This window comes from Acinonyx jubatus, chromosome B1 (assembly GCF_027475565.1).
Source record: "Acinonyx jubatus isolate Ajub_Pintada_27869175 chromosome B1, VMU_Ajub_asm_v1.0, whole genome shotgun sequence".
Taxonomy (NCBI): Eukaryota; Metazoa; Chordata; class Mammalia; order Carnivora; family Felidae; genus Acinonyx; species Acinonyx jubatus.
Window position 1 is genome coordinate 101344264 of NC_069382.1, and position 12313 is coordinate 101356576.

Sequence of the window (12313 nt, forward strand, 5' to 3'; positions counted from 1 at the left end):
TATTATGATTACCAGGGTTTGGCTCTAGCCTCCAACTTTTTTTAATTTTTATTTACTTTTGAGAGAGAGAGAGAGAAAGAGAGCGTGCAAGTGGGGGAGGCGCAGAGAGGGAGACACAGAATCCGAAACAGGCTCCAGGCTCTTAGCCGTCAGCACAGAGACTGATGTGGGGCTTGAACTCACAAATTGCAAGATTGTGACCTGAACTGAAGTAGGGCGTTGTCCAGACTTTAACACTAACTTCTTTTTCAAGTTGATTCTCTTATTGATTGATTGATTGATTTCAATTTATTTATCTAATATTCTGTTTCTTCAGCCTTAGGGAACTGTTTTTACTTCCCCACATGAGCCTTGCTCTTTACAGCTCTGTGCCTTTGCACCTTCTCTTCCCTCCCCCCAGAATATCATTTCCCACCTTATGACATGACAACCCTCATACATCCAGGAAGACTTAATTGTGCTCTTCTATTCCTTCTTCTAGAATTATGTTCATGACATGAAAATATTTCTCCTTAGGACTCTGGACTTCACAGGACAGGACAAGACTCTTTGTCATTCTGTTTCTAACTGAAGTGGCAGGCACATTGTATGTGATAAATATTTGTTACTGTAAGATGTTTGTATTGTGTTCTAGTATTATCTCTCAAGGTATGTTCTATTAAATGTGTTGTTTTACTTCATTTTAAAACAAACTCAGTTTACCTCTAGCCTAGAAAAAGACTAAATATTTTCCTATTCTTTTGCTTGTGAATTAATACTAATTTGGAGTAGGTTGAAGGATTGGATAAGAATCTCAGGTGGAAAGGAAGAGGAAGCATCCCTGTTACACTATTTGAATTATTCCTTGCTTTCCCCTAATATTAAAATGACCATGAATGTCCTTACAGTTGGCTGATTTATACAGAACATCAGTTTGAAGTCTCTTAGTGACTACATTTAAGTTCATAAAAACATAGCTTTTAATGTCTAGGTAGTCACTTTCACAACTGTGACATCACCTGCTCTCTACTGACATTGAATCCTCTACCTGGCCCTCATTCAAAATCTGTTGGGTTGTTCCCATCCCATCTCCTATATGGAGCTTCTAGGACTCCCTAATTGAGAGCCATTGTCAATGACTTTAGCATCTTGTTTTACTTCCCTTCCATTTCTCTAGCTTGCTGCTGCTGTAATTTTCCCATGGTGACCGTGTAAATGAACTTGAACTTTGTGTCTCTCACAATACACTGGTGAACTGAACTGAGAACCTCCTGTATTTTTCCAAAGAGGTTTTTATTTCTTAAAAATGGTATCAGCCAGACAAGTGGAAAAAGTACAGTCAGCTTACATATCTTTGTTTGAAGTTTGAGCTTTTAATAATAGTTGGTCCTTGGGGTTACAAAAACTCTGAACCCTGACTGCTTGGGTTTAAACCCCAGAAACCACTTCCTAGTTCTATGACCTTGGGTAACCTGCTTGAGACACTGAAGTGACTGTCAGTTTCCTTCTATATAATGGAGTTTATAGTATTAGTATCTGCCTAAAAGGGTGAGGTGAGGATTGCACAAGTGAATTTTTTATAAGTTGCACAGAGTGCTTCCTGGCACATAATGAAAGCTGATGTTAGCCCTTCAACCTAGTCCCTGGGCCAGACACTGAAATGAAATAGTGAACAAGATATCAGGTCCCCTGTGCTCACAGAACTCAACATTCCTGTGGGGTATTGACATTGAACAACTAAACCTAAATAAATACCTAATTGCATTTTATGATAAAGACTGGAAACAATTTAAAAAGAGATAAAGGAATACTTAAGGAAGAAGTCTCTGAGAAAGTAACTCTAAGTAACCTAAAAGAGGAGAAGGAGTCAGCCATGGGGAAGAGAACATTCCAGGCTCAAGGAACAGTACAAATCAAGGCCTGTAGGTGAGAATGAGCCTGGGTATTAGGGGAGGTAAAAAGGCAGGTGGAGCTGAAGCATAGTGAGAAAGAAAGGGTACAAGTGAAGTTGGAGAGCAAATTGATGAGCCTTTCAAGCATGCTAAGAAATTTATTTTGAATCTAATTTCAGTGGGAAGCCAATGAAAAATTTGGTATCTATTGTTCATTACATGGGTTTTAGAGAAGGAGCCAGAGAAATGGAAAATAAGGGATACATTTTAATTCTGTGCTATTTATGATAATAGATTTTAACAAATTTTATAAAAAAACAATGTAGAAGTTTAGAGTTTCACTTGAAAATAATCTCCATAGTCACCGTGCTTGATTTTTCTAGAATTATTCGATAGTTTTTGACATACTTATATTGCTCTTAGGGGTTTTACCTATCTATCAAACATGTATCTATCTTTCTTTCTTTAAGTCAACAAATATTTACAGAATTCTTACTTTTACTATCATGTTTCTTAGACTTGCAAGGAAACAGACATTTAAAGGAATTATTTAGTAACTAATTATATTTAAAGTAGGTATTATAAAGGAAAAGTAAAGGCTACCATGAAAGCACTTAACAGAGGACTTCTGGCCCACAGATCATACAGGCGTCCCTGAAGAATGAGTAAGAGGAAGCTACATAAAGAGAAGTGGGAAAGTACTGAGGCAGGAGGGCCTTACATCTTCTGTGTTAATTTAATATTTTAATTATTGGACTGTTCATATTTGTTGGGCCAGGTGGCAATGTGGCAGAGCTTATATGAAGTTAACATGTTAGATTCCCTAGTTAAATGAGTGTATATGATAAGAAATAAAGAATCAGAATTGTGGGTAGTAAACTTCCACTTAGGATGCTTAAAGCAGCATTAACCTTTCACTTCTCAAATGGGGCTAAATGGAAGGGATCACTGGAGAGACAAGTCTTGTGCTATTTATGTCAAACAGGGAGATGCCCTCTGGGCCATTAGGCATTTTGTTTAAGGGGTTTAATATGAAAATATCAATACACTCCATCATGGGGAGAAAGATATTGTTCCCAGGGAGTTGTTTATCTAGACATGTTTAAATATAGCAGTAGAGAGGAAGGGAGGGTGGTTAGGGTATAGAGGACACACACTAGGTGCAAACAGCTCTTGGGAACTGTAATTATTTTTCTTTACCCTTTAGTTGGGATGTTAAATTCCATTTATTTCTAGGAATTTTTGTTCTTATGCCTGTCAGTGCATACTTAACAGTAGGAAGATGCATAATGTATGTTGTGTATGTGATAAGTTAGCATATCTTCAGGTTTTTCAGCATAATACAATTGGTGTCTTTGGGTCTTTTCTAGGTTTGTGACTTGGCTTTTAGCCTGAAGAAAATGCTGATCCGACACAAGATGACTCACAATCCCAATCGTCCCCTGGCAGAATGCCAGTTTTGCCATAAGAAGTTTACAAGGAATGACTACCTCAAAGTGCACATGGACAATATCCATGGCGAAGCTGACAGCTAATGGTAGCTGTAAAGGAATTACACCGTTCAGAAGGGCTCCTAATATGAAACCCAGATTTCTCTCACCTGATTAGCATAGCAGAAGTAGACAAAAGTAATTCACTGGTCTCAGTTCTTATTTGCCTACCTTTAGAGTTCGTAGATGCATATGCAAAAAAAAAAAAAAAAAAAAAAAAAGGAAAGAAAGAAATTCCTACTTTTACCAAAAAATGGTACAAATAGAAAAAAAAAAACAACTTTGTAGCCTTGCAAAATACTACTTATGCTCTGTTTTATAAAATGGAAAAAGGAGTCATGGCTTTCCATGTTGGCTACCTCTCTGTAAAGAAGTTTACTAACATACTCTTTATTAGGCCTTTTTATTTTATTGTTATCTGTGTGTGTGCATGCACGCACATAATGGTTATTACTGATTTATCCAGAAAGAAATTAATATACCAAAATATTTCATACAGATGAGGATAAGGTCAAGGGTTTTTAAAGTATCAAGCATGATATAGGATAAAACTTGCTATTTTGTGAAACAGACCAAAAGTTGATGTTATTTATAGCTCTCTACAACAGGTCAGTTTAAAATAAGGAAGTATTTAAGAACTAAAGCATCTACTGAAATATTGCTCATTTTAGATAATTCTTCGAAACATTATCTCCTCTAATCACTTAGATGCAGACATTCATGGTCTATAGTACTTTCATAAGATCTTCATAAAAATGACCATATACCTTAAGTATATATGAAGCTGATTCTCCTAAGTTTATACCAGTCATCTTTAGAAATTAACAATATACAAATGCATACAACTAAAAATTAAAACGAAATAGGTTCTCAATATTTGTTGACTGACAGGAGTGTCAGCACATAGTGGCATTGCAATATTAGTTATGGTGAACCTTGCCTTTTATCTTCTCATTCCATCAAAGTGCACAGAACATGTTGGCACAGCTATAATAGAGTCCTCAGAGCATTAACATTCTGTTTCACAAAAGACGTCTTCCAGAATCCAGGCAGTAGGTGATTCTGAAACACTTTTGAATTACCCTCAATTGTTCCGTGTAATTAGGAATCCAGAATAAAAAATACAAATCCAGCTATTGTTATGATTGGAATTATCACTGATTAAGGGAAATTGAAGCAAGAAGTGTAATTTCTTCTGTTGGGTTATATTTCAATAAAATACTTGAGAGCAACATACAATGAGCAACTTGCTTTGGGGGAAGATATGATAAGATGCATTAGTGATGTCAGAATAGCATAAAGGAATCCAAAAACCAGAAGAAAGTCAAAATGAAGTCCAAATCATGAATTTTTCTACTTAGAGCTCAAAGGAGAGGAAGTATAACTTTAAGGAAATTCGTTCCAACTTAAGAAGAAAGGTTATCTGAAGACACAGTTCTTTGAAGTCAGGAATCTTGTTTTAGAATTATGTTTTTGCTCAGTTCCAGTTTTAAAAAGAAGCATAAAGATTCAATATAGAGATTTAAACTCTGTAAAAATACTAAATTTGAAACTCACCAGAGATAATGTTTAAAAATATAAATCTCAGATTATAATTTAGAAGATATCTAAGTATGGTTATATGTAGCATTTTTATATCTGAAAATTATAGACTGTATTTTATAAAAATAGATTTTGGTCTTGTTTCTCACTATGTTATTTGTTTCAACAGTATATTTTTAGATCTAAAATGTTTTCAATTGAACACGACAGTGTGCTTAATATCATTTGAATATAAAAGGCCAGCTGTAAAATTTGGTAGTGTGTATTATTTAAACACATTCTGCTCATTTCTTTTGATGCTACCTCCTCTGTATGGTAATCACACCATTGTGTGATGAATCTGAAACTTGAAAGGAAGCCAAATACCAATTTTGTAAAATCTCAGTGACTCACAGTTTACAGATCTGCTCTAATTGGAAATTACCCTTAAAACCATGTTGTTGCCATGTTGCAGAATAAACTGATGAGAAAGAGGTGCTGGACCTTATCAGGCTGAAGGTTCGTAGTCAAGGAAACTCTGGAAGATAATGTAGAAAAACCTACTGGTCCCCAGTCTTGTCTTTTCAAAGCACTGAAATCAAAAGAAGTTCTTAGAAAACTCTTTGTGTGCTGTTACATTTACCGAAATATTATTACTTATAAGCATTTCAAATATATTAGCATTCGTGTCGTGCAACTTTTAAATCACTCACTAATAGCAAAAAGATGAGGACTGATTTTTTTTCAGGTTTCATTGAGAAATTAAGAACATAAATAGTCACAGAGGAAAAGTCCTGTTGGCAAATGGGAGTACAGGTACCCACTTGGAAGTGTCTTTCTCTGCTTTTCTGCTGTAAAAGATTATGGCTCAAGTGCTTTCTTGGGAACAGGCCAAGCTATCAGGTGCCCATGAAGTCAAGGCTACATAATTTTAAGAGGTATTCAATAACATCGGTGGGTTCAGACATCCTCTTAAAATCATTATACTTGTGTATTAACATTTACAATATTTACATATCTTGAATTCCTTCTTTTTAAAATTTTTTGAAACTTTTTCTTTAAGTTTATTTATTTATTTTGAGAGGGGGAGAGAGAGCATGTGGGAGTAGCGGGTGGGGTGGGGGTGGGGAAGAGAGAGAGAATCCTAAGCAGGATCTCCACCGGTATAGCATGGAGCCCAGTGCGGGGCTCGAACTCTCAAACTGTGAGATCATGACCTGAGCCGAAATCAGGATTCGGATGCTTTACCAACTGAGCCACCCAGGTGCCCCTGAATTCCTTCTTGTTTCACAATCACTGGCTTATAGGATGTTCCTTCTCATTTCTTTCTTTTCCTTTTTTTCTTTTTTCTTTTTCTTTTTTTTTTTTTTTTTTTTTGGCTATATGGGAAACTTGATTGATTAATCATGCTCAACAGTTGCAGTGTAAAAGTGTTCATTAGTGATTCATTATTGGGGTTAATATACAGGATAGTTAAAATGCTACTTTTAAGAAACATATTTCTTACATTGTGTGTGTCTGTGAGTCTGCAGAAGATCACTTTTATTCAGTGCTTTACAGCGATTACTTTGCTCAGTTCTTCTGATCTTTTGCAGCCAACTCAATGGGTGTGAACATAGATTACAGGTCTTCCAACCTTAATTTGTGCGTTAAATTTTATGTACTGCTATATCTCTCAAAGCTGGAAAGGAAGGAAGGAAAAAGATAGGTACTGGAAATATTCATTTTTTCCTTCACTAACCTAAATTTTCCTTATTAAAGCTCATCTTGTGGTTGTGAATATATGGAGATGGGTGGGTAGGTGGAAAAGTGCCTTTTTGAAACTGTAAGATTTCATCATTGTATCATTCACATTGTATACATATTGTGTATACAAATGTAGCATTGTAAATGTAGCAGAACTTCAGTAGCATTTTTTTAGGAATCTGTATAAATCACTGTCACAGTTGGTGTGAGCATTGTATTTTACTATAAAACTATACTAGCACAGTTCTATAGTAAAATCCAAGTGAACATTTTAAATTTGTTTTTTATGAAAGAAGAAAACATAATTGCTCTTACTCCCAGGCTTCATGCTTTTATGGTTTAATTCTAAGCATTTCTAGATCTGGCAAATATGTCTGAAGTTAAGCCGAGTTGGTCTCAGGACAATAAGAAAAAACCATTTCCTTACATCTCATCTCACTGTTGGTCATACACACACAACATGTAAAAAGGAACATCATTAAAAACAAAAGAAATCTGATTTATAGTAGCATCTCTGAGCAAAAATATCCTGAAGTTCACAAAAATATCCTGAAGTTCGCTTATAATATAAGCATGATAAAAGTTACAGCTAATGTTTTAGGTATTCCTTTTCTCAAAAGCAGTGTTTTATCATCTCGGTGTTGCCCCAATCTTGTGAGGTCTCCAAGAATCAAAAACCATCATCATCATCATCATCATCATCATCATTATCATCATCATCAAGTGTCCAACAAGTGGATGTGGAGATGATGCATTCATATAACTTTGATTTCTCAGAATCCGCTAAGGCATGAGTTCTTTGAAGCTGACTCTCATAGCTTTGACTACCTTGGGCTCAAAACTGTGTTATCCCACCAGGTTGTTAATTTGTTGTGTGACAAAATAGAAAACTAACTCAGGAGCCCTCAGTGTGGGCCATGTCAGAATATTCTAAGTTTCCTAGGCTCATGAAATAGTACAAAGTGCAAAAACTATCTTAAACTAAAATAATGTCCAAGTTTATTTTCTTCCTCTTAAAAAAATGCTTAGCACAGTACTGTAAAACAAATTATTATATTTGTTTTTTTTAATATGAAATTTCTTGTCCAATTGGTTTCCATACAACACCCAGTGCTCATCCCAACAAGTGCCCTCCTCAATACCCATCACCCACCCTCTCCTCCCTCCCACACCCCATCAACCCTCAGTTTGTTCTCAGTTTTTAAGAGTCTGTTATGTTTTGGCTCCCTCCCTCTCTAACCTTTTTTTTTTCCTTCCCCTCCCCCATGCAAATGTTTATATTTGTTACAAAACAGTATATTTAAATATTTGATGGTGTATTTAACTTCCAATCCTGCAAAACTTTAGGCAGTGAGAATAAGATTTTATTCCTTGGGCTCATGCCACTGTGGCATATTACATGGCAGGAGGAAACTAAGACTTTAAATAATGTTGATAATTTATATGCTGAGAATTGAGAAAGGACATGGGACCACTGAAACTTGATTAAATTAATGTAAAGGAGTTCATCTGAAATATCACTGTTTCTAACAAGAAAGACTATAAACTTATTAGGAATTAATTCCACGTGGAAAGCACACAAACACACAAATCCATTTGCCTGTACAAAATAGTATAAAAATGAAAAGAATCCTAGCTCACAGGAGACACTTGAAACATTCCATTACTTCATTTTTAAGTTTTGCCTTCTTGGAGAATATCAAATAATGCCCTTTTCTTCAAAGTTAATTTTGTCTGACATCTTTTGCATAGTATTTGACTGGTATACTCTGCCTCCCCATTCTTCTGTTGAAAACCGTTCTGTGAGTATATGTAAATTTTAGATGTGTTTCTAATAAACAACCTGTGGTAAGATTTCACATTTTTATCCTATGCGACGAAGCTGTGTGCTTTTCAGTCTGTGGTGATGAATTTGCCCTCCCTTACCCAGGATCTCATGTAGCCTCCATCTGGATGACTGACTGGCCTGATATTGGAGTCCGTATTCAGGGAGAAATAGGCTCTTTACACCAACATGTGAAATTCATCATCGCCAACGTGTAAATCTGATAAAAGCCTGACATTGTAGACATAATCCAAGACCCTCCTTTGTATGGATCTCGCTGACCCAAGGAAGCTACTGATGCACAGCTTTAGGCAAAAGGTATTCCTTAAAAAATATTCCAGGGCCTTTGATAGCATGGATGCAAGTATAACTGTTGAAATCTGAACAAATACACCACCATTATCAGGATTTAGTTGTTGAAATGGTATATCCTCTGTTTGTCCTTTAATATTTGACAAAGCAACCCATAAAAAAATGGAAGTGCATTGGCTTCCAAGTCTTGCAAGTTTTTTTTTCTTTCTAAAGTATTAGCCAGCATCTGGAAAACTGAAATTGCCTTTGATGAAAAAGGGGCCTGAAATTAACATCTATGAAATCGAAACAAAATATGTAGTTCCTATGCTAAGTAGGAACATAAAAGTATGGAGATAGGGAGTGATACCACATTTGGTTGATTCTAAGACTTATTTTTAAGTTCATAAACTGAGGAATCCTGTATGGAATACTACATATAGTAAAGAGGACTTGTGAAAAATTAAATTTTGTGGAAAATAAGCAGTCACTACTTTTGACTGCCTGAAGTCTAGTTTTATTATTGAAATGTAAGAAATCCTCTCCTGACCTCACATTTTGGATAATCAGATTTGCCACACTAGTGAAATCACCATTTGCAGCTCAAATTCTGCCTGGCGTATTACAGTACACAGCATCCTTCAGAACATGAAATAGAGTAAAGCAGTGTCAAGTGCAACACACTGAGTGTCACCTTGAGCCTTTCTTGCTCTTTCCACGTGGAATTCATTTCCTGTGCTGTTCAGCTGCTGCATTACTTCAGTGTAGTTTCCAGTTTTACCTTCAGCTGAGCTCAGAGAGTTGAGAGTGACAAGTTGGTGTTGTTCCCGGACTCAAATTATGATATTTAGGATATTAAGTTGTATCCTTTCTGCTCTGACTATAAAATATGAAATTGGGACAGATGAATTTACTTGATTAGAGTATTATTAGACTAATTTGTGAGTTGAGCCAATTGGCTTTATACCGATAAAAACTATTTCATACCCCTAATCATGCCAATTCAGTAAAGGGCATGGAGCTTATGGCTTAATACAGATCCTGAGAGGGTGGTACAAAGTCATGGGGATTTAAAGAGGAATTCAAAATGTATGTCCTATAGACAGGAATATAATACTCTTCTAAAACCGGATACATTGGAATTAAAAGTTCAGGTAAGGGTATTGCAATTTAAGAATTCATATGTCTTTCTTAAGACTTTTATGTTATATAGCATTGAGATTAAACCCTCATCTCCTGACTTCTCTTTCTCTCTTCTCTTACTGAAGATCAGTCACATCACACTTACACAATACCAATTCTGACTCTGAATTTGACATATGTTAATTTCCTTAACAGTGAAATGGATTTAATAGCATCTACTCGTTGGCTTTGTTGTGAGAAATAAATCAGAAAATGCATATAATTCTGCAAAGGATGCCTCGCACTTAACTAGGGTTCAAGAAATAATATTGCCCTAGTGTTCCTCCAGGTAATTCCCTTATCATCTTGTATATGCTGTCAGAAACTTCCATTACTCTGCAACATTCTAGCTCATATCTTGAAGAAAATCTGTCACAAGTCAAATTAGATAAGATTTATATTGTATATCATCGACATATTCACAATGATAGAAGCATTTCACTTGGGAATGTTGAAAATTCTTGTATACTGTATCAGTTTAGCATATTATAAAAGTTACCCATACTTTTGACTCGAGCATATAAATAAGCTATTTTTATTAATGCCAAGATTATCAGGGTTTTTTTTTATTGTGCTGAGACCACATCTTGCTCTTATCTAATAATCTAAACAATAATTTTGATTTTATAAAACTTGAGCTACCTACCTCTTTATTAACAAAGTAGTAGTACCCAAATGTTCAAATAGGTAACAACAACCTTATTATATTATTCATATTTTAAATGACATAGCTCGGGGCGCCTGGGTGGCTCAGTCGGTTGAGCGGCCGACTTTGGCTCAGGTCATGATCTTGTGGTCCATGAGTTCGAGCCCCGCGTCAGGCTCTGTGATGACAGCTCAGAGCCTGGAGCCTGTTTCAGATTCTGTGTCTCCCTCTCTCTGGCCCTCCCCCGTTCATGCTCTGTCTCTGTCTCAAAAATAAATAAACATTAAAAAAAAATTAAAAATAAATAAATAAATGACATAGCTCAAATGAAACTCTGCTAACAAAAACAAAAACTGGCTCTTAAAAATAATTTAAATGCATCAAAACTCATGAATTAAATCAAGTATACACAAGTGAACGTAAATACATCTTTACTCTTTAAACACATTGAAAGATAAGGGAAGAATTTTATGAGATTAAAAAAAACGGAAATGAGTGATTCATTTATTATTGCTAAGTTCAGCTAGTACTTTGTAAAAATTAAGGTAAAAGTATATACCATGAGGTGAAAAACAAAGTCATATTTTGAAAAATGGTATAAACAGGTCTTGTTATTCATATAATGACCCTTTATTCATGTAAAGATTCTGAGATAATGTTTGAATAGATTTGCTTAAGCAAACGAACAGTAGTGAAATATCCTAGAATTAAGGCTATCTTATTATAGAGAATCAATAGAGTTTATAGGGGAATTATGGCAAATAAAGACTCTGAAATACATTGATAAAAGACAAAATGCTTATACTCTTTTGACTTTCTCCACATGTTTTTGGAAACTTATGCCACCAATATAATTAATACTTCAAGTATTTAATTGAACAGTATGTTAGACATGAATACTGTTGTAAATTAGACAAACATCAACAGTGAATCTTGAAGGACAAATGCTTTACTGTGGCTGATGAAGGGAGGCTGGACAGCTAGAAATATTAAGGAACATAAAATCTTAAAGATGTGACTTTTCCATAACTTTCAAATTAGCACGTGATAGCCTCCTCAAGCTCTGAATCTTACAATAGCTTAGTGTATCTGGAAAAAACAAACTGGTTTTTCACCTTCTCTTTGGCATTACTGTCTTTAGAGACTCCAGAAGCAATGGTTTTGCTTTCCTCATCATTTGTTTGGGTCTCATACTTTGTAAATTAGATATGTTCATGGAACTGGTCAGAATATACCCTTATCTCTTGCTGACAAGGGTGTCATTATCTTACAGGGGATGTTTCATCAATTAAAATATCTTCTATGAATGGAAATATTGAGTACTTTGGAACCTCTGATATAAAAGGGTCTGCTAAATGATGAGGCTTACAGGACCTAATGTTTTTGTCGTTAATTGTTACAGTGTGTTTTCAGAAGGAATTTTCTAGACCCAAACATCAAGTATTAATTGCTCTTTCTCCACATAAGTCCCTGTGGTCGATTGTTACATTAATAAGTCCAGTAAATCATGACGTTTGGCATCTGTGCCCTTGTCAAGTCTCTTCCTACACAGACTTTGGCTTGGCCTGTCATACTTTGGCTGATGGGACATATGCAAACATGATCAAAAAGCTATGGCTCACATCTTGGGAATGTTGCCAACCTCTTATCATGTAAAGAAAGGTCAGCATATTTTAAGGATGAGAGAACACATGAAGAGAGAGACCTAGCCATTCTATCTAAGCCAGTTCTTAGTCAACCT

General features: G+C 35.5%; 1 protein-coding gene and 1 long non-coding RNA gene across 5 annotated transcripts in view; both read left to right on the forward strand.

Moving 5' to 3' along the window:
* PRDM5 (PR/SET domain 5) overlaps nt 1-5031 on the forward strand; it is a 206345-nt gene extending 201314 nt beyond the window's left edge. For 3 of the 4 annotated variants that reach the window (XM_027063646.2, XM_027063655.2, XM_027063638.2), the window contains one exon: nt 3242-5031. In XM_027063646.2, the coding sequence (XP_026919447.1) occupies nt 3242-3406 (165 nt within the window). In that variant the 3' untranslated portion in view covers nt 3407-5031. The remainder of the gene's footprint in view (nt 1-3241) is intronic. The other variant, XM_027063671.2, reaches the window with a different exon arrangement.
* A 2591-nt stretch (nt 5032-7622) lies between these two features.
* The window catches only part of LOC113600506 (uncharacterized), a 150312-nt gene continuing 145621 nt past the window's right edge, over nt 7623-12313 (forward strand). The window contains exons 1-2 of the long non-coding RNA XR_003421495.2: nt 7623-8771; nt 10083-10215. This is a non-coding gene — a long non-coding RNA (uncharacterized LOC113600506). The remainder of the gene's footprint in view (nt 8772-10082; nt 10216-12313) is intronic.